General features: G+C 42.3%; 1 protein-coding gene across 1 annotated transcript in view; it reads left to right on the top strand.

Annotated features, from left to right (window-relative positions):
* MYPN (myopalladin) overlaps positions 1–25,267 on the top strand; it is a 155,784-nt gene that overhangs the window by 36,682 nt on the left and 93,835 nt on the right. Inside the window, 1 exon segment of the mRNA XM_040436148.1 lies at positions 294–331. Coding sequence (XP_040292082.1) covers positions 294–331 — 38 coding nt within the window.

The raw sequence follows: 25,267 nt of genomic DNA, 5'->3' as shown, positions 1-25,267 counted from the left end.
TGCAAATATGTCTTTAGTGCTAGGTACAAATGTGTATAAAATGTATATGGAGTAGGTAAATCTACTGTAAGTGTAGCCTAGGTGTCATTTCCCTGTAGGGTCTATAACCAGTCCACCCCTGCATTCATCTAACGTATATATAGCCAGCTTGAAGATCTCTCCAATATTTTTTTTCTGCTGACATCGTTTTGTGGGTTTCAATGACATCTTCCTACTTCAGGCACTCATTCTGCATAATCGCAAATCCCTTCCTTTATGTTTGCAAAATAATATCTGTGATATCTATTTTTTAGGGTCAGGAAATTTCTCATCAAAAAGAAGCTAGAGATGAGTGAGTTATTTTCCTTTGTTTGCCAATAACACAAGTCCTCTATGGGACCGGAGCATGACATTTTCACTATTATGAAAACTTCTATTAATATATTAATACTTAAAGGGATAGTCCCATCTTAGACATTGATGGCAGGGACTCCCATCTATCAGACATGTATGGCATATCCTGTGGATATTGTCTAAAATGGGAATAACCCTTTAAAGGGAATTTGTTACCATGACCTTGAACGATTATCTGCAATAATACATGAGTAGCACTGCAAAAGAGTCCAGTTTTTATTTTCCTACTGTTCCTCCACTGCTAACTTTCAAAGCTGCTGTGAAATACATTGTCAGGACTGCTGTGCTTACATAATGGAGAGGACTCGTATGCATGTCCAGCAGTCCTGACAATGCATTTCAGCATAACTCTGGACGCTGACAGCGGGGAAACAGGGGGCAGTAGGAAAATAAAAAATACTGATCTGGACTCCTTACCTGCAGTACTACTTATGTAGTACTGCAGGTAATAGTCCAAGATCGTAGTGACAGATTCCCTTTAATATTTAGAAGAAAAGTGCAACGTCTTATATTCACAAGTCATATATCATACCTACCACTATCTTACTGTTCCTCAAAGCTCCAAAACATTTCTATAAGCTACAGTTTTTTGGGGATTACCATGTCTGGACAGTTTCACCAAACTTTAGACTGGAGGTTGGTTTGATATATATGTGAAAAGGTAAAGTTTTTTGACATACTATACATTATGCACATTATTACGGTACATTTGTTACGTATCACTGTTAAGACCTTGGTGAATGACAGACAATCTCCTAGTAATGTAAAAAAGCTAAAAACTTTACAGGTGTATAGGTTTTAACAACTGCATGGATAAATGACATACTTGCCTGCTAAAATTAGTTTTTCATCACTTTGACAATAACTCACTGGCTGTGAAATTTTGCATCCAAATTGACAGGTCCAGTATGCAGAATGTGTTTTTGGCGAAAGGGTCACCCAAAAATTAGATGATAACAGAGTGTTTTATTTTTTTTATTCAACCTCAAATGATCAGCAAGTAGCAGTAAAGGTTCACTTCCCATGCAGCACCCCCGCAGGGGAAATTGAGTATTACATATTGCTTACTAAAAACGGTGTTATGACTGTAAAGCACAAATACAAAAGGAAGACACTCCCCTTTTTTAACCCCTTAAAGGTGTTTTCCAGGAGGTTGTCTTGGATATTGATTGCCTATTCTCAGGATAGGTCATCAATATCTGATAGGTTGGGGTCTAACTATCGGCACCCCAGCTGATCAGCATACCAAGCACAGCGCTGTACATTGTATAGTGACTCTTCTTGTTAGGCCCCTTCACTTGAATGGGACTTAGCTGCGCCAGGCCATGTGACTGATGTACATGACATCACTAGCCTAGGAAGAGGCCGCAGCCCTTACTGAAGTCCTACAGCCTCTTCCAACAGCTGATTGATCAATATAAAAATTCCAAAAAACTCCTTTAACTATTGTATGAAGGCCCCTAGCTTCCATCACCTAATGAAAGGTTCATGCTCACTATTGTCCTGCTTGCTGGATCCTGTTCCTCCATCTTCTGGTCCCCAGCTTGCTTTCCTCTGGCTGAGGCAGGAACATGGTCTTCGCTGCTGCAGCCAATGACTGGCTTCAGGGGTGATGTGTTGTTTGGGGACTCATAGGGGCAGATATACAGTTTGAAGATGGCTTTAGTTGGCTCCAGAATATTGTGCCTGCACCAATCCTAGTTTGCGGCAAATTTATTTTTCGGATTGTTAAATGTGTCTAAATCTTTATTTATTTTTTTATGGTGAAAGGAAGATACAACACAATGCACTACAAAATGCCATAAGGCATAAGAATTATATACCACTTTTTACAGCACTTTGAAGCTGGTATAATTTTTGTTTAAAAGAAGAGCCAAAAACTATCTGAGGCCTCATGCACACGCCCGTTGTTTGGGTCCGCATCCGAGCCGCCATTTTTGCGGCTCGGATGCGGACCCATTCACTTCAATGGGGCTGCAAAAGATGTCCGCATCCGTTGCACCGTTCCGTGGCCCCGCAAAAAAAATATAGCATGTCCTATTCTTGTCCGTTTGGCGGACAAGAATAGGCATGTCTACAATGGGCCGCCCGTTCCGTTCCGCAAATTGCGGAAGGCACATGGGCGGCTTCTGTTTTTTGCGGATCCGTGGTTTGCGGACCGCAAAAAACGGCACGGTCGTGTGCATGAGGCCTAAGACTGAAACAAAACAAGGCACAAAATAGGTCTAGGCAAAAATTTGACACAAAGTAAAAAACCTTGCATCTAGCATGTCGTAAATTAAACAAAATTGTGGCATATACACTTCATTTATTTGGCACAGCAAGTGGGTGCCACACATTTTGATATATATGCCTCAACTACAGTATTACCGGTATGTATTTATGAAACCCTGTACACCAGTATTCTAGTGTCAAAAAGTTGCAAATGTTTGCAAAAATTTGCAAGTTTCTGTCATTTTATGCCACTCTAGCCCCTTTTGAAAAGTGGATGGGAAAGTGTGTAGGTATATAACCCAGACTTATCAAATGTGCTGACTATTAAACCAGGCATCATGCCTTTTTAGGGTTGACCCTGGTCAATAAAATAACACCTTTCTAATGTTTCCCTGAAGATCCATTACTTATGCAGCTGAGCTTATTGGAGCGACGAGGGGTGCACTGAGCCCCTCAGAGCACCAGATCTTCAACTCCCAGCTCCTCCTGCATTCGTCCCTTCTCATTGATTGACAGGGTCAGGCTTTTCACCTAGCCCCATAATCTAGAGCCAGTGCCATTGCTTCAGGACTGAAGCATGAACAGAGCATCTGCTTCAGCTGCCTGAGTAGTGCGGATTCCTACTGTGTATGGGTTGATGATGTCCAGAGATGCGTGGAGGATCATGACATGGGATATACTAACATCACGATCCTCATCAGAGCTCCAGAATTCTCCTCCTTGGATGGACAATGTCCTAATTTCCGAGTGACTAATAATGTCATTGACACATGCGCAGTAAGTAACTGCGCTGCTTAGGCAGCTGAAGCAGATGTTCTGCGCATGTGCCAGTCCTGCGGGTAACGGCTCAGGCGCTAGATTACAGGGCCAGGTGAGATGCCTGGCTCTGTCAATCAATGGGAAAGGGGTCCAATGAGTTAATTTGCATAAAAATGAGTATCAATCAGTAATGGCACTTCAACGAAACATATGAAAGGGGTCATTTTAAACCCTACCGGACATTATGCATGGTTTAATAGGCTTGATCCTGCTGACAGATGATTTCTATGACACCCACAAGTGCACTGAAAAATATTCTTCAGAGAGCCAGTATGCATTCAGAATGGGGTTCCCTGACCCCTGCCTCTGGTCTAAATTCAGCAGAGAAAGGGCAAAGAGCCCATCACTTCTGTCATGTGCATGAATGGGGAGTGACAGTGTTCCCATCTCTGTCGGACATTTTTGGCACAACCTGTGGATTAATTGTGTGTGGCTACATTGTACTGGAGGTGAGTGGTGGCATTAGTTGTACTGAGGATTGGTAGTGGTAATAATTGTACAGTTTGTGACACTAAATATTATTAAAAGGAGCACCGGATGGGGGCATGTGGTGTTACTTAAGCACAAAGGGCTTATTCACACGACCGTGGTTTTGGTCCGCATCCGAGCCACATTTTTTGCGGCTCGGGTGTGGATCCATTCACTTCAATAGGGCCGCAAAAGATGCGGACAGACCTTCGTGTGCTGTCCGCATCGTTGCTCCGTTACGTGGCCCCGCAAAAATTATGAGTCATGTCCTATCCTTGTCCGTTTTGCGGACAAGAATAGGCATTTCAATAATGGGCCTCCTGTTCGGTTCCGCAAATTGCGGAAGGCACACGGGCAGCATCCGTGTTTTGCGGATCCGCAATTCACAGGCCGCAAAGCACGACACGGTCATGTGAATAAGCCCTAATTGTGGCATTATTGAGTAATAACTGCACGGGGGGTATTAATGGCACACCATATTGGGTTTCTACATAGGCACTGTATGGCAGTATTAATTTGGGGAAAACTGTGAACCTGCCCAGTTACTGACGAGCAACATACATTTTTTGTTTTTTGTGAGGTATCTTTATTTATGATTGCCGTGTAAAATGCTCTTTGCTGAGTACATAAAGTATTTTAAAGCATCTGGAACTACTATAAAATGTTCAGGATCTATCCTTAGGATAGGACATTAATATGAGATGGATGGGGGTCTGACTCTTCTACCGATCAGCTAGTAACAGCCGCCGTAGGTTCTGGAAGTTAGTAATATACGGAACATCTCTGTAAACTGTGAAGTGGCTGTTGTCGTGTACCCATCCACTTGAATAGGAGCATCAGCTGCAGTACCCAAGAATGGCCACTACACACTGCAGGGAGCTGTGGTCTTCCAGCTTTATACAATGTTTAATTCTGGAACCTGTGGCTGCTGCTATCATCTGATCGATGGGGGTACAGGATTTCAGACCCTTATTTATCTTATACTGATGACCTATCTAATGGATAGGACATCAACATGCTAGTTCTGAAAAACCCCTTTAAGATCACAGTTTTCCTTTGGGAATACTTTAGGGGTTAAAATGTCTGATTATGAGATACTAAACTTACAAAGACGAACAAAGACAAAACACTGCACTACAGGATCTCCTGGTTATCTCACTATTGTGAAACTACAGCTCCTAGCATGTTGCAACAGTTTGGAGACATAAATTAATGCTGGGTGTGGATTAGATGAAGTTATGTTATTAAGCTACAGTGTTGGCATACTCTATACGTTATAGTCCATCACATCTTGTTTTAGTATTACACAAGCATATTCTTTTCACTCTGTAATCTGGGCATTAGGTGATCCAAGAGCTCAGTTTATATTTAGATCATTAGTGAATGCTGATAGCATGGCACAAGTAGGCCACGGTTTATACAGATGACATTGGCTCCAAGTATGATTTAGAAAAACACGAGTGTTCGTTATAATTTCTTAATAAAATACAGATATATTTTGCAATGGGACAATGTTATCAGTATTGCAATCAAGTGGCTCACCTCACTATCATTATGAATTGATCAGAAGGTGCACTATCCACTGGCCCGCCCAATGCCAATAAATTGGTAAATATATATATGTATATATGCAATGATAGGCACTCCTCCTACTGGAATAAATATAGATACATCCCAATATAATTCGGAAATTTATTATAATGTTTAATAACGTATAAAAATATATCTAAATAAATATAAAAAACAACATGTTTTTTTAGTTTTTATATTTATTTAGATATATTTTTAGATACGTTTTAAAACATTACAATACATTTCCGAATTATATTGGGATGTATCTATATTTATTCCAGTAGGAGGAGTGCCTATCATATATACAATGTTATCAGTGACTGCCAATTTACATACATATATGTACTGTATATATACATATATAGTCACTAATAGATATTAATATGTGGTACTGAGCAAATATATTTAGATTAAAATCATCTGTGCCCATCCACCACGACAAGGTGACCTCTCATAGATGGAACCCTACTCTATAATGACTCATCTCTTTGTGCAAACAGACCTCAAATGAATTCAGGTAAAGTCACCTTAACTTTGGTATGTACGGGTTCCCTGCACTCTTTTAGTATGACATTATTTAGTCCAATATAGATAGTGCCAGCCTTATGTAGGTTTAGTATATAGTCACTTGCAGTTTACTTAACTTTTTTTAAGGATAATGTATTAAAGGAGTTTGCAAAAAGTACTTATTGTCAGGGGAAAAGACACTTATAAAAGAAAGAAAGATTAATCTGCTAGGCCCCTCTGTTCTAGCACTGTGGATCCAGTCCATAGGGCTTCTGGTCGCCGTTGTTCCTGAAGATAGGTCTCTAATATGTATACTTGGGGAAACCCACTGGGTGCAGTTATTTTGTCCTTATACTGCATCACCAACATTTTTCACCAACATTTTTGTAGTATTTAAAACCAGATAGTGAGAAATATTATTTTTCTAATCCATTTTTGGTTTCTGATTGTAGATATTTTTTATGATATTTTTTGTACATGATTATGGGGCAGCCATCCTGCCTGAGCTGAGTATTCAGAGGCATGCTTTACAACAGCCCTGGGAGCCTGTAGCTTGGATATGTTCATTGGCTTCTCTAGGAGAATTTTCAAGGTATGTTCTATAACCTGAACAATAGAAAAACCTTTACCTGACCTAAAAGACTAAGCTAATATTCTCATAGGGCACCATAGCAAAACTTAGTCTCCCAGTTTCCCAGTATGTGTGCGTCAATCACTCCCAGGAAATGTAGAATGCAAAGGCAACACCCCAGATTTCTAATGAATTTACTTTTTTTCTCATAAAGCAGATAAAATTTTAATTCAAAAAATTGTAATAAAAAATTCACCCTTGACCTCACCCATTTTATCTGACTTCTGTCAGTAAAGTGGAACAGGTTCTTCAAAAATATGTCACTCACTCTGCCCAACAAATAGCTCAATGTATTCATGCCAGAGAAATGGCTTAAATACATTAATAAATCTCCTGTTTCCAATCCTTAAAAAAAGCTGGGGGAGCTCAGTGCATAGGAATTTATGAAGTTATCATTGACTGAAATGGAAGCTGTATTCATCTGTTTACACTGAGCTCCCCCTAGTGGTGGCTTCATGAAAATACAGTGTTTTCATATTGGAAAGCAAAGGAATTCAGTGCCACCCCCCCTTCCCTGGGCCCTTAGCAGTGATGTGGTCTACCGCCACTGCCATGCAGGATAAATAGGGTTAAAATTTTATAGTACAAGTCAATGCAGCAATACCAATTATGCATACTTTTTAATTAGCATAATACATTATTTTGAAGAGGGGAAGTTTTGTCTTTTTACTTCTGTGTTTTTTATTTAATTATTTTTTTATGTTTACATTTTTTTTGTATTGCAATGCATAAGGCATACAAGCATGGCAGACTTGGAAGCTTTTTTCTAGGCCACAGACTTCCATGGAAATCCCATTAGCACCCTACAATTGTGCCAATGAATGAGTGACATAAGGATCCCCCCCATTGTGTAATAACTTATGTTCGGCTGTCACTGTTGAGCATCATGTTTGAAATCACCAGGATCAACATTATATACTGTGCTGGCCGTTGAACGTCAGCTATAACAGACGTATGATACCTGATGCAGATGCCTCGGGCAAAGCTCCTGTGACTGTGCAATCCCTGTGATTATGCTGCTTCGAGCTAGCTACATAGCAACTGACTGTGCTGTAAATGTATAGTATTTTGCACCAAGGGGTTAAATAATTTTTTGCTGTGCAATTCAATGACTACTGGGTGTATGAGGATAGGTGATTTTTATGGTTTGTTTTTCATTTAACTTTTTGTTTTCAATAGCAATAATGTTGTTTCTTGTCCTCATAGGTTTTTTTTCTTGCAGTGTCCTTATGCCCCCTACTGGTAGAAATATTTTAATCGTAGGTTTTTGTGAATATCTAGAGGCATTCTCTTTCACAGTCCCCTCAGTGACTGGCAGCCTTACCAGTATAAGTGAGAATATAGGGTTAGCTGTCAATCATTGCCCACTGGACTCAGAATGAGCAGAGATGCAGATCAATAAATTACTGAATCTTTTTCCACATGAATACATCAATCTGCTCAGCTCCTCCTGCTCTATAACATGCCTTTAGAAGAGCAAGTTTGTGTTTTCAATGTTAAATGTTACCTTTAAAGGGTCACTTTCTCTATGCATATGCAACCATGGGGTGACCCCAACCCAACCTGCACAAATTAAGCTCTGCACCTTTTGTAGGTTACTGTACTAACAATGCGAGATTTACTTTCTTCATACAGGTGTTTGTCTCTAATGTAAGTCCAGGCACCATAAGATTTATCTCTCCCAGACAACTATGCTATAGGGAGTCTCTAAAGTCCTTCACTTCTCCTTTCAACACTGAAATGATGTTACATAGTTACATAGTTAATACGGTTGAAAAAAAGACATACGGTAAGTCCATCAAGTTCAACCAAGGGATAGGTGGGGACGCGAATCCCAGAAGGAAATGACTCAGATTTCTACATGTTTTCATAAGCATTAGGGTCCATTCACACGTCCGCAAAATGGGTCCGCATGCATTGCGGAAAGGGTGTGGATCTATTCATTTTCAATGGTGCCACAAAAGATGCGGACAGCACACAGTGTGCTGTCCGCATCCGCACTTCCATTCCGCGGCCCCTCAAGAAAATAGAACATGTCCTATTCTTGTCCGCAGCCACAGACAAGAAAAGGCATTTCTATTATAGTGCCTCCCATGTGCGGTCCGCAATTTGTGGACCGCAAAACAGTTGCAGACATGTGAATGGACCCTTAAGAAGTTTTGACGCTTCTGGAGACTGAACTTTTTCTTCTCCAGTCGGAGGCAGTGCCCCCTTGTCTTTTGAGGGCTTTTTACATGAAACAGTTTTTCTCTGTATTTTTTGTATGGCTCATTTATATACTTGTACAGGTTAATCATGTCCCCCCTTAGACGTCTCTTCTCAAGACTAAATAAATTCATTTCTTTTAATCTTTCTTCATAACTAAGACCCTCCATGCCCCTTATCAGTTTAGTCGCTCTCCTCTGTAGTTTTTCCAGCTGCAGTGCATCCTTTCTATGTACTGGTGCCCAGAACTGGACTGCATATTCCAGATGAGGCCACACCAGGGCTTTGTGGTAATATTACATCCCTGCCCCCAGTCCATGCCTCGTTTAATGCATGACAATATCCTGGTGGCCTTAGAAGCAGCTGATTGACATTGTATGCTGTAATTTAATCTACCATCCACAAGGACACCCAAATCCTTCTCTGTAAGTGACTCTCCCAGTGTTACATCCCCTAGGACATGAAGCACAGAGATTATTACTACAAAGATGCAGAACTTTACATTTGTCCACATTGAACCTCATTTGCCAAGTTGATGCCCAATCACTCAGAGTGTTCAAGTCAGCTTGTAGTTTGTGGACATCTTCCATAGACTGCACAGTACTACATCCCTTGGTGTCATCTGCAAAAATAGAAATTATGCTATTAATCCCGTCCTCAATATCATTAATAAATAAATTAAATAATAGAGGGCCCAGCACTGAACCTTGGGGTACACGACTTATAACCCCGGACCATGCTGAATAGGAACCATTGACCACAACTCTCTGGACACAGTCCTTCAGAAAGTTTTCAATCCAATTACAGACTATACTTTCCAAGCATATAGACCTTACTTTACCTATTAAACGTCTATGAGGGACAGTATCAAAAGTCTTTGCAAAATCCAGAAACGCTACATCCAAAGCCGCCCCTCTGTCCAGGCTTCTACTCACCTCCTCATAAAAACAAATCAGGTTAGTCTGACAACTTCTGTTCTTGGTAAACCCATGTTGGTTATCACTTATAATATTATTTACAGTCACATACTCCTGTATACAGGGCCGGTGCAAGGATTTTTGCTGCCCTAGGCAAGATAAAAATTGCCCCCCCCCCCTTATCAGATGATCTGCCCATATCATGACATCACATATATTCCACCCCTTTCTCAACATTTAAATTAAAAGAACTGCTATGTTTCAATTAGGGTTAATCAAGCTTCTTGTAGCTGTCTCCCTGACAGCCGCGAGAGGTGCTTCCGCGATTCTCACTGTGAAAATTACAGTGGGAAGACGCGGAACATAGTTTTGAATGTGTGCGCATGAGGAGAGGAGGATCGGGGAGAAGAGTTCGCAGTGCCGGCGCTGGAGAAAGGTAAGTGGCTGAAGGGGTTTTAACCCCTTCAGCCCAGTGGGAGGGGGACACGAAGGAGACGTCATACTGTATGGGGGGCCACAAGGCGACGTTATACTGTATGGGGGCAGCCACAAGGAAACTTTATACTGTATGGGGCAGCCACGAGGAGACGTTATACAGTATGGGGGCCACAAGGAGACGTTATACTGTATGGGGGAGGCCACAAGGAGACATATGAGGGCAGCCACAAGGAGACATTATACTTTATGGGGATAATGAGGGCCACAAGGAGACATTGGCTTGGGGCAGCGGCCAGGTAGCCACAACTTGGAGACATTAATGGTCACACTGTATGACAGTGTTCGCCAGGGCAGCAGCCACAAGGAGACATTACAGTATTGGGGCAGCAGCGCAGCCACAAGAAGACATTACAGTATCAGGGGCAGCAGCCACAAAAGGAGACATTACAGTGGGGGCAGCAGTCACAAGGTGCTGCCCCCCCCCCCCCATGTCTTATGGCCACCTGTGTGACCTGCCTGCCACCACCATACAGTAATTCCTTCTTGTTGGTCATGGGGGAGGGACTCATGATGGCTCATTCCCTGCCTGCTGGCTGCTATTTAAATGTGCAGTGCGGAGCATGCACATAGTTGCATTGCAGGCAGGCATGAAGGACTGACGACTGAGTAGGCCAAGGTCGGACAGAAGACATATAATTGGAGCAGAGACATTACACCTTTAATAGCTGCCCGTCCGGCAGCTGTGATAAAGTTCAACTTCTGACTGACTTTCCCGCCACTCGCTCGCTGCTACTGCGCTGCTCAGCCCGGGCGCCATCTGATTCCGACGTTAGACGTCGGTGGGCGGAGACTGCACCATGGGAGCAAGCGAGGAGGAGCCTGGTCGGCCGCTGCAGGAAGCAATTGGTGTGTAATGATGTAGGGGCGGGTGGCAGTTTTTGAAGCAGTAAGCGCACATGACCGCTTCGATGACGTCACAAAATACAGCGGTAATTAGAAAACAACGATATATCGCCATATTGCCGTTTTTAATCCCGCGGTATATCGTGAACACCGGTATATCGCCCAACCCTATCTGGACCCAGAGCCTTGTTCACATTTACCTTATTAAACTTATCTTGGATCATATCTACAGTTAGCCAATTGAGCATATTACTAGATGTACTAACAGCCCCAGCACCACAGATATCAGCTTCTTTTTCTTCTTTATATATACAGAGCTAAAAAAACATTTAGTAACTCTGCCTTTTCCTTATCTTCAGTAAAAAGAAGAAAGGTTACGGCAGCATCTCCAGTGTATCCTTTATTGAAGCCATGAGTGTGTACAAATAGCAAGCAATTGCGACATTTCGGCCACATAGTAGCCTTTATAAAGCTTGATAAAGGCTACTATGTGGCCGAAACGTCGCAATTGCTTGCTTTTTGTACATACTCATGACTTCAATAACGGATACACTGGAGATGCTGCCGTAACCTTTTTTTCTTTTTACTGTTCTGTGGACTGCTACGGATCGGCGGTCCTGTTGTGGCTGATGCATTCCGGGATTGGTCGGTGAGGTCCGTTGATGCTGCTCTATCATTTTGTTTTCCTTATCTTCAGTGACTAACCCCCCTTTACCATTATTTAGGGGGCCTACCTGCTCAGACCTTGGTTTTTTTGCATTTATATATTTAAAGAATTTTGCTCTCTTTTGCCACCTGCTGTTCATTTAGTATTTTTGCAAATTTTATCTCCTTTTTACAGATTTTTTTAAGCCCCTCAGATTTGTATTTTTTAAATGCCCTTTTTTGTATTTTATTGCTCTTTTTACAGTAGCTGTAAGCCATGGGGGGGGGGGGGTTAATGTCTAGTCTCTTTGTCTCTTTTTCCATTCTTCTCTACATGTTTGCCTCTCTGTCTGGCTTTGTATCCAAGGTTGTGTTCTTTCTGCATCTGCTGACTTCACTGTCTAGACATCCACTGTCTCTATACTGAATGACCTGTTCTTAATCTAAGCTCCTCACCCCAATGGGGAAAGTGACACAGCTCCACCTAGCAACTGGTTGCTATGGCTTATCAACTCACTTGCAGCATAAATCTATGTATATACAGTAAACCCTTTTGCAGTGGACCACTGCCTTAGCACTGATTGAACCCCTCTGTTGAATGGTGCCCTCGTTGGTTCCTATGTTCGCCTTTCTGTTGTACTGGCCCTGTAGCACAGTATGGCACTAATTGAACAAGAGATACAGGAACTTCCTGATAGAAAAGCCAGTGAGGAATATTATGGTTGCTGGTATTGAATATTAAGAAGTAAGTAGTTATGACTATGAACAAGAACATTTTTTTAAATCAACATGTGACTCTTAACTAGCAGAGTTATAAGTGGTTCCTCGAGTGTTTCTTGAAAGTGAATGCCCACCCTTGAACATAATTTTTTTTCAGTGTCATTCATTTCTTAATATATGTTTACAGAGCTCCGGATCCCCTGCTTAGACATCTTCAGTTGCCACTAGGGGCAGTGTATGAGTTTACTGCATACTACTTATGCACCGAGCTCAACAAAACAGCATTAAGTACAGCCAGAAGCTCATCTAGTGGTCTAGACTTTCTCACTTTCATAAGTCCCATTACTTTAGATTGATACATTTTCACTGTTAGTATTCTGGCTCCAGTTTGATTGTAGGCATAACATTTTTCTCTAGATGGGCTACAATTATCAGTGGGGTACCAGAAGGAACTGTTTTAGGCCCAATTGTTTTTACTCTCTGTATTCGTGATCTTGTTAATGGGACTGAAAGTGTCAGTTTTTGCTGAGGATACAAAACTTTGTAGGATACTGAAAACTAATCTTGATTGTCAGATATTACAGAAAGGCCTACATAAGCTGGCAGCATGGGCAAGAACGTGGCTGAGAAAATTTTATGTTGGTAAATATAAAGTAATGCAACAAGGCCTCAATAAATGTATGGCTGCATAGACATTAAATGGAATAAAACTGGGCCCAACAGAACAAGAAAGGGACTTGGATATTCTGGTTGCAAGTAAGCTGAGAACAGTACTCAATGTCAAACAGCTGCCTCAAAGCAAATAAAACGTTGGAGTGTGTAAAAACATAAAACCCACAATCCCAATGTAATATTACCCCTCTATAACTTTCTCGTCTAGTCACATCTTGAATATGGGATTCGGTTTTGGGCTTCACATTCCAAAAAGGATACAGGAGAGCTCGAAAGGGTTCAAAGGCATGCGGCTAAATTATTGGATGGGATGGAAGGTCTCTCTTATAATGAAAGGCTTGAAAAATTGGGCTTGTTCAGCTTGGAAAAAATACACCTGTGTGGTCAATATACAGAACACATGATTGTTTATTCCAAGGACTTTACCGTGGAATCCCTTGCCCCAAAAGGTTGTAATGGCAGATAGCAAATGACACCAGGGTTGTAATTAATCTATTAATGTTGTGTAATGAATCAAGAAACTTTGAACTTGATGGACCTGTAGCTATAGTTCTAGCTCGTTTCACTGTGCATCTTGTACAGTTTATTATCATTTTGATCTGTTATTCTGACTATTTCTGGTATTGTTGAGGTGTGAGGTACTGAGGACCATATCAGAATATCATGACTCAGACTGGTCAATATAAGACGAGTAGTTTAGCACTTGCACTTTATTATGTATACTCTATTAGTCCCAGTCTGGTTGATACACTGTACTCTTATTTCAAAATAAGCATTAAAGAGGAGCATTAAAGGGGTTGGCCACTTTCTGGTTACTGGTGACCAATGTGTTTGTAAGATGATTATACGGCACTTACTAATATTGGTTTTGTTTATATTCTGCATCATTTTCTATATTTCTTAAGGTATGCCTCTTTGTTTGCCAAGTCTTTTGTGCTGTCCACACAGAGATCCTGTCCATATAATGGCTGCTGAGGGAGGGTCATGTGACCACGCAAGTCACCTAAACGTGATGTTTCCTCCATTCAAATACAATGCACCTGCCATTTGCACTTGATGTTTAGTGTATGTGCCATGTCTTTGAATGGAGAACAATGTGATTTGCCTGGTCACATGACCCTCCATCAGCAGCCATTTTATGGACAGGACCTCCCTGTGGACAGCACAAAAAACTTAGCTAACAAGGGTGCATATCTTATAAAATATAGAAAAGGGCACAGAATTTTAACAAACGCTATATTATTAACTACCATCATCTTAAGTGGCCAACCCCTTTAATTATATACACTGAACAAAAATATAAACGCAACACTTTCAGTTTTGCTCCCATTTTGCATTAGCTGAAATCAAAGATCTGAAACATTTTCTATATACACAAAAGACCCATTACTCTCAAATATTGTTCACAAATCTGTCTAAATCTGTGTTAGTGAGCACTTCTCCTTTGCTGAGATAATCCATCCCACCTCACAGGTGTGGCATATCAAGGTACTGATTAGACAGCATGAATATTGCACAGATGTGCCTTAGACAGCCCACAATAAAAGACCACTCTAAAATGTGCAGTTTGATCACACAGCACAATGTCACAGATGTCGCAACATTTGAGGGAGCGTGCAATTGGCATGCTGACTGCAGGAATGTTTACCGGAGCTGTTGCCCGTGAAATGAATGTTCATTCCTCTACTGTTACGACACCCCGGGCATAAAAGGGGGTAAAAGCCGTTTAAGAGATATTCCCTTTCCAGAGGCACAGGCAGCTACTAAAGACACCAATCTCCCGAACTGGAAACAATATGAATGCTGCATACAGCCGAATAGGAAAAACCATATGAAAGGTTTACACTCCTAGCAGTCGGACTGGAGCACCATACAATCCCCCCAAGAACGAGACCAAGCTCTGTGTTGAGGGTAAAGCAGTGGACAGCCAGAGCTGTGTGTTTATTGTTCTTATATACACATTCTTACACATTAGTATCACCCACAGGGTTTTGTAAAACAACTAGTAACCACGTACAATACACTCAGACACTCCCACACAAAATCCTCCCCTCTGCCTGTGATACAATTACCTTACACAATGGGTTAATGTAATTATCACAGGCAGAAGAATACACAGTTTTACACAATGTCTTCTGTCCTGGAGACAATTGGGAAGTCATCCAATTTATCTCCAAGGGCAAAGGCAAAACTTCATTAGCCACATGGTAGCAAAAGACAATAAGAGACATAAGAATATTTAACTGTGCAGCTATTCAACATATCCCCAGATAGCTCCGGTCTGAGTGCATATTATTAGGTGAATGGCACTCAGACTACATGAATACAGTTCAATTGCCATGGAGCCAAATTCTTTTACATAGTCTTTGCAGGGGAAAATCAAGCGTTTCAACATGGGGCCATAGTCTAAAGGAAGCAGGCGGGCAACCAGGCTTCTCCAATGCAATGTGGCGAGATTGATCTCGTCACATCTCTCCCCTTTTCCAAACAGACTAACAGGGTATCTGACTTCCTGCCAGTCAGTGCCCTTGTTAGTCCAGCAGCCCACCCACAAAACAGAAACAGCAGTACAGCCCAGCCACAATAAATAGTTACTACACCTGAGCAAGAGAGAAACCTGTCCATGTCCAGGTGCCTCACCACGGCTGTGTGGGGGACTGGTAGACTGCCTTGGTGGGTTGCTGAGTGGGCAGAGACCAGCGGTACTCTGCCCTGGTGCCAGCGCTACCACGGAAGTAGCCTGGTTGGAGCCTGGTTGTTGGAGGGGTCTCCCCTTTAGATGTTGGAGGGGTCTCCCCTTTAGATGCACAGCTCTGCTGTTGTAGGGAGAGACCGACTGTCTCCCCTTTAGATAGACCACCATGCTGCTGTGGGGGGAGACCTACTGTCTCCCCTTTGGCTAAACAGCCCTGTTGCTGGGGGACAGGACCGGCTGTCCCTACCCCCTGTGCTGTGAGTGCAGAGACCACGGTCCCATCTGCACTGTTGTGGGGCTTACTGTCTCCCCCTGGTGCGTTAAACCGCCGCTGGGGGATGGAGACTAGGCTCCCAATTCCCTGTAAATCACACGGCCACTGGGGGATGGAGACTGGGCTCCCAATTCCCTGTAAATCACACGGCCGCTGGGGAATGGAGACTGGGCTCCCAATTCCCTGAAATTCACACTGCCAATAGGGAGAGGGGGTAACAAGCTCCTCTCCCATACATACTTCCAGCCTCTGGGGAGGGAGACCGACTGTCTCCGCTCCCAATACAGTGTCCTGTTGCTGGGGAAAGGAGACTGGGCTCTCTATTCCCTGTAGGACACTCTGCCGCTGAGGAATGGAGACTGGGCTCCCAATTCCCTGTAAATCACACGCCCGCTGGAGAATGGAAACTGGGCTCCCAATTCCCTGCAGGACTGGTGGAGAGACCTCGGTCCCATCTCCACCAGCCACCTGGGGTTCTTCCCAGTAACACTCCACAATATCTGCCCAGCTGAATGGGTCTGGATCCGGGTCTGTCATCTTGCTGTCCTGCTGAGCCTTCCCAATGGAGTGGAAGAGATCTCGGTAGTCCTGCTCCATTTTCCACTCCAGGGTTGCTAGGTGAGCCAGGTCTTTCTCTACCTCATGGGGGTCATCCCAATCCTGCCTAGCCTCCCTCTCGTAGAAAATGTCCTGAAGTCTGGACTGTGCAGGGCTCCCGAAGTCAGGTTCTGCAAAGGACTCCCATAACAAGCCAGGACCATCAAACTCCTCTCCCTCTGGCTTGTCATGCTCAGCTGTCCAGGGTATATACTGTGCCATATACCACCAGAGCGCCTGGTAGGCATCCTCCAGCCATAGCTCCTGCCATAACCGGTGCTCTAGTTCCTTCACCCATTCCTCCAGGGGCTGCTCTCCCAGGAAGGGCATCCGCAGGGCCACTTGCTTCTGCAATCGCTGCTCTTCACTGGGGAGACTCTCGCCTCACTGGTATTGTACATTATCCAAGGCCTGGTACCAGATGTCTTTCCTTAATGCATCCCAGCCATCCAGGTCTTCCTCATCGTATGCCACTGCTGGTTCCATCCTGCTGCTGTCAGGGTCGCTGTACGGGGACATGCGTTGCCCTCAAATTGATGTTACTTTGTAGCTGTCCTTCTGGGCTGTGAGAACCATCCCGTCGCTTGCCACCAATTGAGATATTCCCTTTCCAGATGCACAGGCAGCTACTAAAGACACCAATCTCCCGAACTGGAAACCATGTGAATGCTGCATACAGCCGAATAGGAAAAACCATATGAAAGGTTTACACTCCTAGCAGTCGGACTGGAGCAGCATACAATAACGAAGATCAAGAACGAGACCAAGCTCTGTGTTGAGGGTAAAGCAGTGGACAGCCAGAGCTGTGTGTTTATTGTTCTTATATACACATTCTTACACATTAGTACCACCCACAGGGTTTTGTAAAACAACTAGTAACCACGTACAATACACTCAGACACTCCCAGACAAAATCCTCCCCTCTGCCTGTGATACAATTACCTTACACAATGGGTTAATGTAATTAGCTCTGGTCTGAGTGCATATTATTAGGTGAATGAATGGCACTCACACTACACGAATACAATTCAATTGCCATTCAGCCAAATTCTTTCACATGGTCTTTGCAGGGGAAAATCAAGCGTTTCAACATGGGGCCATAGTCTAAAGGAAGCAGGCGGGCAACCAGGCTTCTCCAATGCAATGTGGCGAGATTGGTCTCATCACATCTACTTTAAGCCGTCTCCAAAGGCAGTACATCCAACAGGCCTCACAACTGCAGACCATGTGTAACCACACCAGCCCAGGACTTGAGCAGGCAAATGCTTACATTCGATGGCATCTGGCATGTTGGAGAGGGGTTCTGTTCACAGATGAGTCCCAGTTTTCACTGTTCAGGGCAGATGGCAGACAGCGTGCGTGGCGTTGTGTGGGTGAGCGGGTTTTCTGACATCAACGTTGTGAATCGAGTGGCCCATGGTGGTGGTGGGGTTATGGTATGGGCAGACATATGTTATGGACAACGAACACAGGTGCATTTTATTGATGGCATTTTGAATGCACAGAGATACCGTGATGATATCCTGAGGCCCATTGTTGTGCCATTCATCCACGACCATCACCTCATGTTGCAGCATGATAATGCACGGCCCCATATTGCAAGGATCTGTACACAATTCCTGGAATCTGAAAATATCCCAGTTCTTGCATGGCCAGCATACTCCCCGGACATGTCACCCATTGAGCATTTTCGGGATGCTCTGGATCGGCGTATATGACAGCATGTTCCAGTTCCTGTCAATATTCAGCAACTTCGCACAGCTATTGAAGAGGAGTGGACCAACATTCCACAGGCCACAATCAGCAACCTGATCAACTCTATGTGATGGAGATTTGTTGCACTGTGTGAGGCAAATGATGGCCACACCAGATTCTGACTGGTTTTCTGACCCCCCCCTCCTAACCTAATAAGGAAAACTGTGCACATTTCAGAGTGGCCTTTTATTGTGGGAATTCTAAGGCACACCTGTGCAATATTCATGCTGTCTAATCAGCACCTTGACATGCCACACCTGTGAGGTGGGATGGATTATCTCGGCAAAGGAGAAGTGCTCACTAACACAAATTTGGACAGATTTGCAAACAATATTTGAGAGTAATGGGTCTTTTGTGTACGTAGAAAATGTTTTAGATCTTTGAGTTTAGCTCATGGAAAATGGGAGCAAAACCGAAAGTGTTGCGTTTATATTTTTGTTCAGTGTATTTACTACTATTTAACGCTGTTTTCTGCAAAAGTAGCAGGGATGAGATCAAAGCATAGCAGCTGGATGTGCGATTCAATTCTTTTCTTTTTTTATATTTACTGGTGACTGACATACAATAATTTTGCTACATTTCCATAAGTACTTCATGTCGTTTTAATTCCTACACTTGCACTTTATATTATTTATGGTTTTTTTTATTTCACTTATGCATTTATATATTAATTACATCTTTATGAGTAATTGAAGTACAATAATCCAATTAATATTATGTTAACCTCATTTACTTCAAATCAGTGTTTATTTGTATAATATACTTTGTCTACAAATATCATGAAATGGTCTCTTTTGTAATGGTTTTTAATCGGTTTTATGGGATAGGATTTTTGTGATATTATTATGATTAATAAAGTTTTTTTATGTAATGAAAGTGTTATGGTGTGATTATATACATATTCTGAGTTTTGGTGATGTTTCTTGGTTGACGCAGGGACTTGTCTGTGGGTGTTTAATTCATTTTTAGTATTGTGACAGTTTTTTTTTCCTGCTCCTGATATTTTTGTGCCTTTTGCTGCTAAATAATTTTTCTGCTGTCCACTGTAGTCCTGCCTGCTGTTTCCCATGTGTAGCCTGCTGACGACAGCCGATATGACTATGCAGCATTATCTTTTGTTGCAGTGGGCAACCCCTTGCTTCAGTGGATGATCTATTACAGAAGATAAGTCTGGGGAAACCACTTGTATCTAAGTCCTAGAACTAGCACAGAAGCAGTAGCCAGATGTCTATGGGCAAAAAATAGGATCCTCTGTGCTTAGTTTCTACCCTAACCTAAATGTGGGGTTTGATGTACTGAGGCCACCAGTTTAGCACAGTTCCTAAAACATTTTCTGGATGGTCACATCAGCACCTGTTTTATGTGCTGTTGGCCATGTTTATAGGTGCTATTTCTTTTTACCAGATAGTAGTAAGTATGGCATGTTGAGCCACTGGGTACGCACAGTCAGAAACACTTTGCATGTGTGCTTGACTGAGACAGTGATCTGCAATAATGTGTCTCTCCAACCCTCCCTGAAACTTGAGTACATTCCAGCTCCATGGCAGGCAGAGACCTTCTGGCTGTCAGCAGAATTCCTAAGTGCCATTACCTGAATTCAGCCTGCTCATGCTTATCTCAGCTCCTTGAAGGTGTGGATGTCTTACAATTCTGTCACGATTCTTCATATACATTTGTTATTGAAAGTGAACAATCATAAAAAGCAGCTGCTTCTTATACTCTCATTCTTCCATAACTCTGCATGGAAAAGAAGCTTAGAGGGGTTTTCAGGGGGAATTATGGAGCTGGAATGGCTTAAAAAGCAATCATTACTCACCTCACTGATTTCCTGCTGCTGCTGTCTTTCCGCCGCCCTGGCCTCTGCTCCTCTCCACTTCCTATGGTTGGGTTGACATACAGGAAATGGCTTTGACACACACTCAGCCAATCAATGGCTCGGTTATTCTGACCTTTTCTTTTAAATAAAATAATTCCACCAGAAACTCCTTTAATGTATTGAACTTCTGCTGGTATTTTTGGCTGAGGTTTTACCTTAAAGTGGTAGTACAGGCACAGTACAGGTGCCGGATACTGAAGGCACAATGCACTGTGAGACTTTAGGAGAAGTCAGAGCCAGGTGTGATCACATTTTCACTGCCTGGTCCTGTCAATCAAAGTGCAGAGGGCTTGGAAGTTGCAGAGAGAGCAGAGCCTCTAAGATTAATGGCAATGCTCCCATTGCACCTATAGGCTCATTTGCGTATATAAAAATTCATCTTTCTCAGTAATGCAGGCACATGTGAACATGGGACCAACACAAATTCCGCTGCCAAGCACGCATAGGTACAAATGGGTACAAATCTGCTGATAGATGCCCTTTAAGGCTGGGTTCAGACCTGAGCGTTTTACAGCGCGTTCCTACGCGCTGTAAAACGCTCAACAGGCAAGAACCAATGTTTCCCTATGGGAAGGGTTCTCACCTGAGCGTTTTACAGCGCGTACGATCGCGCTGTAAAACGCCCGACGCCCCAAGAAGTACAGGAGCTTCTTTGGGGTGTCTTGTCGCGCGTTCCCGTACATAGACTTCAGCGGGAACGCGCGACAATGGGCGTTCGCTTGTTCCGGAGCCGCGCCTGTAAACGCGCATACAATCGCGCATACAGAGCGCTCCATCCCGAACGCTCAGGTCTGAACCCAGCCTAAGAGCTGTGCTCTGTCACTCATTTATTGTTTATGGGGCTGACTGAAAACAGGCGAGTACAGCGCATGGCTTTTGTTTCCCTTTGCTCTATTGAATTGTGTGTGCGACCACCACTCTATTCAAGTTCCTCTTTTCTGCAAGACCACAGTTCTAGGGGGGCCCACAGTGGTCATACGTTTTTCCCTTATCCTGTGTCTACATGTCCAATGTTTTCATGGGAAAACCTCTTTAACATCTCTCCATGCTCAGCCATGATAGCTGCTTACAAATTTTTTGAGGATTTATGCATAGAGAGGTACAGAGTTCTGATGTAGCATGCACAGAAGACTTGAGAGAGAAAAGCAAGCATTGAGAGAGACAACGTGCACAGTGATTGTGATTTTATATTATTTCTTTTGATCAGTTGGTCTATTTTAAGGGCCATGGACACATTCGGGGGCACATTTTGATGACTGCATTTTACTTATTTGGGGCTAATGATCATGTTTTCAATTGGTTGTTATTAAAAAAAAACAGTTTTTCCTCTACAGCCTTCAGTTTCACTGCAGCTGCAGACTATTCCTTCTTTCTTGTTTCCTGACAGCTCATAAATGCTTATTTAAGCTAAATTCTTATAAATTTATTAACATTTTTGAGCTATTAAAGGGAATCTGTCATCAACTTTATGCTGACCTCACTGAGGGCAGCATAAAATAGTGACAGAAATGCTGATGTCAGCGGTGTGTCACTCATGAGCTAAAAGTAAGTGGTTGCCGAGAGCCAGCATCATAATCATTGCAGCACAGGCCTTGAAAAGAGTCAAATCTACCTGAGAAGAGTCATGATTATTCATAATCTCCTGCTCTCTCACCCATCTGCTGATGATTGGCAGTTCTCTCCTAGAGAGAAAGGGAGAAAACTAGGTAGAAGACGGTCAGACATCAGCAGGTGGGCAGGAGAGCAGGAATTCATGAATGACCATGACTCTTCTCAGGTGGCCGTGACTCTTTTCCAGGCCCAGACTGCAATGATTATGATGTTGGTTCTCGGCAACCACTTACTTTTAACTTAGAAATGACAGACCGCTGAAATCAACTCATCTGTCTCTACTTTATGCTGCCGTTAGTATGGACAGCATAACGTTGTTGATAGGTTCCCTTTAAGGAAATAAGATATGGGCTACAAATTAGGCCATCAGAGCAACTCTCTGATGGACTCACTAAGAAGGGAAAGGCACCATCTGCATAAGATAAGGTAGAACGTAAAAATAAAACAAATGCCCCCATATGTGTCCATAGCCTTTAAGGCTAAGAATTTTCCATGGTAAAAACTTTTAGATTGTTGCAGAATACTATGGTGTTGACTTATCAAGAAAGACGCTTTTCCACATCCCAAAACGCCATATTATTAAAATATTAAAATATGTATCCTGTACGGTGAACAGCATAATGGAAGAAATCAAAATATCCAATTCTTAGTTTTTTCATCACTTCACCTCCCAAAAAAATTGAATAAAAAGTGCTGAAAAAGTCATACAGACCCCAAAATGATATCAGTTAACACTGCATACCGCCCAGCAAAAATTGAGCCTGTAAATATAAAAAAGTTATGCGAGTCAGACTATGGCAATGCAAAGGAAAAAAGTTCCAAAGTTTTTATTTTTTTACTATTAAAGTACTAAAGCAAAAAAATAACTTAAAAAATGTAGCATCGCTGTAATCTTACTGACCCGGAGAATGAAGGTAGCAGGTCAGTTTTGCCACATAGGGAACACCATAAAAATGAAACCCACTCAAATGTGGTGACCTTTTATTTATTTTTTCCATTTCCATCCTATTTGGAATTTTTTTTTCAGCTTCCCAATACATTAGAAGTGTTCCTCAAAAGAAAGCTCTGATATAGGTATGTGAATGGAAAAATAAAAAAGTAATGGGGAGCGAAAAACTCCTCAGCTTTCCAGCACTTGCCATTCCCCTCTGTTCATTGAAGTCCTCATTTGCATTAAGGATTAAAATATTTTTTTCTCCGGATTATTGCAACCGATTTTCGCAAGACAGGTAGCATTTTAATCAGCAGGATCCACTCCACCAGGCAGTATACCGTACTTAGTTTAATAGGGTTGATCCTGCAGACAGATGCTGTTTAAAGATATATTCCCCTGTATTAATTTATATTGTTGATGAATATATATTTCAGTTATGGCTTAATGTCCAGGCTACAAAATCTCTCTACTCTGCTACATAGAGGAAATAATGAGCTATTCATTGGGGAGGTAAATATTTTAGAAATCAAGCCGGCAGACAACGCGTTTCTCAACTAAAAGAAGCTATTGCAGGAATGACAGGCACTTGCCTGGAGTTTTCCTGTCCAATGAGGTGAATTGCTTTGTAGGCACATGGTGTGGAGTGCCCAAAAATAACACGGGACCTGCCACAGACAAATGCTGCTTCTTCAGTGGTGACAGGTTGACTCAGCTACATACAATCATATTCCCCGAAATTTCAGGATAAACACATCTTGTCCTCTTGGATAAGCGCCTCATTTCAATCAGGATTGTATCATTTCAACTCCTTTTCCGCTTGGACACATTCAATTAGGAGGAGACAGCCAGGGCTGGACACTCACTCAGATTTCTAGGTAAATATTAGAAAATATGTGTGTGGCTTTGCTACAACGTCTCACCCTAGAAGAAAATATAGCAAATAATCTTTTAACCAATATCATGTTAAGATTCTGGTCATGTAGACTTGTTAACTGACACTGGAATAGTACTGTAAGGTTACTTATAAATACACTGTAATATGTTCGGAGTTTCCCTGGCAGGAGCTCTCTTAGTGCTGGTAACCAACAAGTTTGCCTTGAGTACATTTGCTACTTGTTTGTAATATTATTTAATGTCATTATCAAGAAAAATAGAACGCGTCTTCTTTTTTATTTTATTAAAGACTGAGCTTATACTCGGCTGTGTAAAATGAGCCCGCTGATTATATTTAGCCCTGTGTGATTTGCACTGTAGATTAGAGTACACAACAGCTGCAGTGGTCGTATAGGAAAGGGCAGAGCTCCTGGGGACTCTGTCCTCTTCCTTTTCCAACAGAGCCATGATTAACAGCAGCAGATGTATGGCCTAGGTAATGCAACCTTCATTAAAATAGCAGCACTCCCATCATTACACAGGGCTGTGTCGGATAGCCATTCACATTTATTCAAGTCTTTTTTATTCTGATGGGGAAAAAAATGTGCATAAAAGTCAATATAATATCAATAGGTTTCAATGTGATAGAATGACTAAATTGGACCATTCATGTTAGTAAGCCAGTAAAAAGGAAAATGAACCAATTACAAGTTATCATGAATGCTGTAAAAAATGTTTGGTCACTAGTGGTCATGCTTATTTTACCAATTACTTATGAATGCTCTAAAAACGTTTGGTCACTAGTGGTCATGCTTATTTTCCAATAAACAGATTAGGGTACTTTCACACTTACGGCAGAGGAATCTGCCTGCCGGATCCGGCAAAACGCATGCAAACTGATTGCATTTTAAGACTGATCAGTATCCTGATTCGTATGACAAATGCATTGCAGGAACGGATCCCTCTGTCCGTTTGTCATACGTTTAGTTTTTTCTTTCACATTTTTACCAATCTGGGCATGTGCAGACGGAAAGGACAGATCCGGCATTCGGGTATCTTGAATGCCGGATCTGGCACTAATACATTCCTATGGAAAAAAAAATCGGCATTCAGGCAAGTCTTGAGTTTTTTTGGCCGGAGATAAAACCGTAGCATGCTGCGGTTTTATCTTTTGCCTGATCAGTCAAAAAGACTGAACTGAAGACATCTGATTCCTGATGCATCCTGAACGGATTGCTCTCCATTCAGAATGCTTGGGGATAAATTTGATCAGTTCTTTTCCGGTATAGAGCCCCTAGGACGGAACTCTATGCCGGAAAAGAAAAACGCAAGTGTGAAAGTACCCTTACTTGACCCTAATGCTATAAAAACGTTTGGTCACTAGTGGTCATGCTTATTTTACCAATGAACAGTTTACTTATGAATGCTCAAAAAACGTTTGGTCATTAGTGGTTACTTTACTTCACTTTAGTAGGCTTTCCCCACAAATTGCATTTATGACGTATCAGTTTGATTTGCCATAAATGTCAGAGAAGCGGGGTACTGACA

This window comes from Bufo bufo, chromosome 6, assembly GCF_905171765.1.
Source record: "Bufo bufo chromosome 6, aBufBuf1.1, whole genome shotgun sequence".
NCBI classification, from domain to species: Eukaryota; Metazoa; Chordata; class Amphibia; order Anura; family Bufonidae; genus Bufo; species Bufo bufo.
Note: the sequence above shows the minus strand (reverse complement) of the source record. Positions and strands in the feature narration are given on the sequence as shown.